Source organism: Cyprinodon variegatus, unplaced genomic scaffold (assembly GCF_000732505.1).
Source record: "Cyprinodon variegatus isolate N-32 unplaced genomic scaffold, C_variegatus-1.0 Scaffold854, whole genome shotgun sequence".
Classification (NCBI taxonomy): domain Eukaryota; kingdom Metazoa; phylum Chordata; class Actinopteri; order Cyprinodontiformes; family Cyprinodontidae; genus Cyprinodon; species Cyprinodon variegatus.
The window spans coordinates 35,112-37,295 of record NW_015151307.1 but is presented as its reverse complement, the minus strand read 5'-3'; the positions used below and the strand labels follow the sequence as shown (position 1 = coordinate 37,295).

Here is a 2,184-nt window from a genome sequence, read left to right as displayed (position 1 = left end):
TGAGCGTTGAGCCAAACATCCTCTAAGGGTGCAGGGTCATCTTTGAGCACGCCATTTCACTTTTCTTTCACCAGTTCACCGCAGTTCTCATTGGCTCATTTGGATCACGTGCAGCCTGGAGCCGGACGCTCCGCAGGGCTTTACCGTATTAACAGGAGAAGAGGCGCAAGTGAATTTAGACACTGCCGTCAGACAGCATGCGTTAGTTTATAAATGTTTTAAATCTGGTTGAATTAGAATCAGCAGGTGGGTTCTGATCCGGAACCCGGTCCACTAATCCATGAGCTCTGGTTTAGAACCTTAGAACGTCTGATGATCTGGTGGCGTTCTCCCTTCCATCGTTTCCAGCCGAGCAGCTTCTAGACTCTCGGATCTAACCTGCTGCTGTTCTGTCTCAGATCCTGTGGTCGTTCCTGTGGAACCTGAAGAGGACAAAGCCGATCACTCTGACCCGGAAAAGGAGGAAGATGTCGGCATCACCTTCGTGGCTCGGAAGGCGGAGACGCCCAAACAGCGACCCAAATCCGGTAAAACTCTGAGGAGAAGAAGAAGCTGTAGATCTACAGAAAACTGAGTCTAGAATCTCTGACTGCTGTTTCTCTTTCAGTCCCAGCAGCTCTGGACGTCTGTCAGAGCCCCCCACCCCACACCCCCTCCCCTCCCGCTGCAGACAGCCATTTGCCGTGGAAGGGAAGCGTGGGAGCCCCTCCCCCGTGTGTTTCTGTGGAGGCCACCAAGATCATCCCTGTGGACCTGCAGCAGGCCTGGAACCAGAGCATCTCCTCCCTGGAGAGCATCTCCTCCCCACCTGCCCCCGCCGAGCCCGTCCACCCTCGCGTCAGCGCCCTCTCCAGGCTGGGAGGACCCCGGCCGCTCTCCTACACAGGGCCCACGGCGGGGGGCAGCCCCTCCGCGGGGCCCCCGCTGCCCCAGGCCTCCTTCAGCTTTCCAGAGAGGAAGAAGAAGCAGCAGGTGGAGGAGGAGGAAGAGGAGGAGGAGCCTGGGGCGTCGCAGGAAATGCAGCCGCTCATGTCGCCCCTGAGGCTCCCCGGGTCACCGCCGCCCGCGCCCCCACCTGCTCCACCGCCGGGTTCTGGGAGGAGGAGGAACCCCTGCGTGTATCTGAGGAGCCTGGTGACCACGCCCCCCGGTGGCAGCAGTGAGCCTCACAGTCACAGACCCACGCAGCTCTGAACGCAGACCCAGGAGTTCCACCAATCAGAAACCAGCTCCGTCCCCCCGCCCATAAAACTGAATCACATGACCAGAGGTTGTTCAACCTCTGATCTTTACCACATCATCACCAGCTGGACGATCATTTAATCACGTCCCCTCAGCCTCCTTCATCACCACCTTGAGCAGCAAAAATATTCATTTGTGCTGCTTTGGATTTGAAGATATTAATGAATATGTAAAGGTCAAAAGGTCAAGCAGCCCCCCCCACCTTCTTCAAATTAAACAAAATTGGTTTCAAACCTTTGTGCAGCAAAAATTTTCGTTTGTGCCGCTACCATTTTAAAGATATACAGAAATGATGTTTCTAGAGGTCATCAAAGGTCAAACACCCCCCCCCCCTCGTCTCCGTTTGTGCAGCAAAAACAGATGTTAGCTGACCTTTTATGACCTTTACAAAATATTATTAATATCATTAAAATGATAGCAGTACAAAAGGAAATTTTTGCCATACAAAAATATTAAATTTTAGAATGAATTTTAAATATAAAATATTTAAAATAAACATATTAAAAATGTAAAAAAATGCATATTTTAAAATATATAAATTTTTTTGTACTGCTATCATTTTAATGATATTAATAATTGTTTGTAGAAGCCATCAAAGGTCAGTGAACGTTTGTTCATTCTGAAACTATAAATGATAAGTTGCTAATCTATGATTATATGATTTTAAACTATAAAAAAATGATAGTGGCAGAAACGAAAATTTTTTCTGCACAAACGTTTGACACCAATTTTGTCTGATTTGAAGACGGTGGGGGGGGGCCAACTTCACTCAGGTGATTCAGAATCCACCTCACTGCAAAAACGATCTAGAAATAAGTAAAAATTTCTTAAATTAAGTGTATTTACCCTTAATTTAGCAGGTAAATAAGATAGTTAGCCAATGGAATGAGTATTTTTACTCTTAAAATAAGATAATTAGATAATATGCACTTGAAATAAGAC

At 47.6% G+C, this 2,184-nt stretch overlaps 1 protein-coding gene across 1 annotated transcript in view; it reads left to right on the top strand.

The window, feature by feature from the left end:
* slc9a5 (solute carrier family 9, subfamily A (NHE5, cation proton antiporter 5), member 5) overlaps positions 1-1,238 on the top strand; it is a 30,337-nt gene extending 29,099 nt beyond the window's left edge. The window contains exons 14-15 of the mRNA XM_015397341.1: positions 399-527; positions 608-1,238. Coding sequence (XP_015252827.1) covers positions 399-527; positions 608-1,194 — 716 coding nt within the window. The 3' untranslated portion in view covers positions 1,195-1,238. The remainder of the gene's footprint in view (positions 1-398; positions 528-607) is intronic.
* Positions 1,239-2,184: the final 946 nt, after the last annotated feature.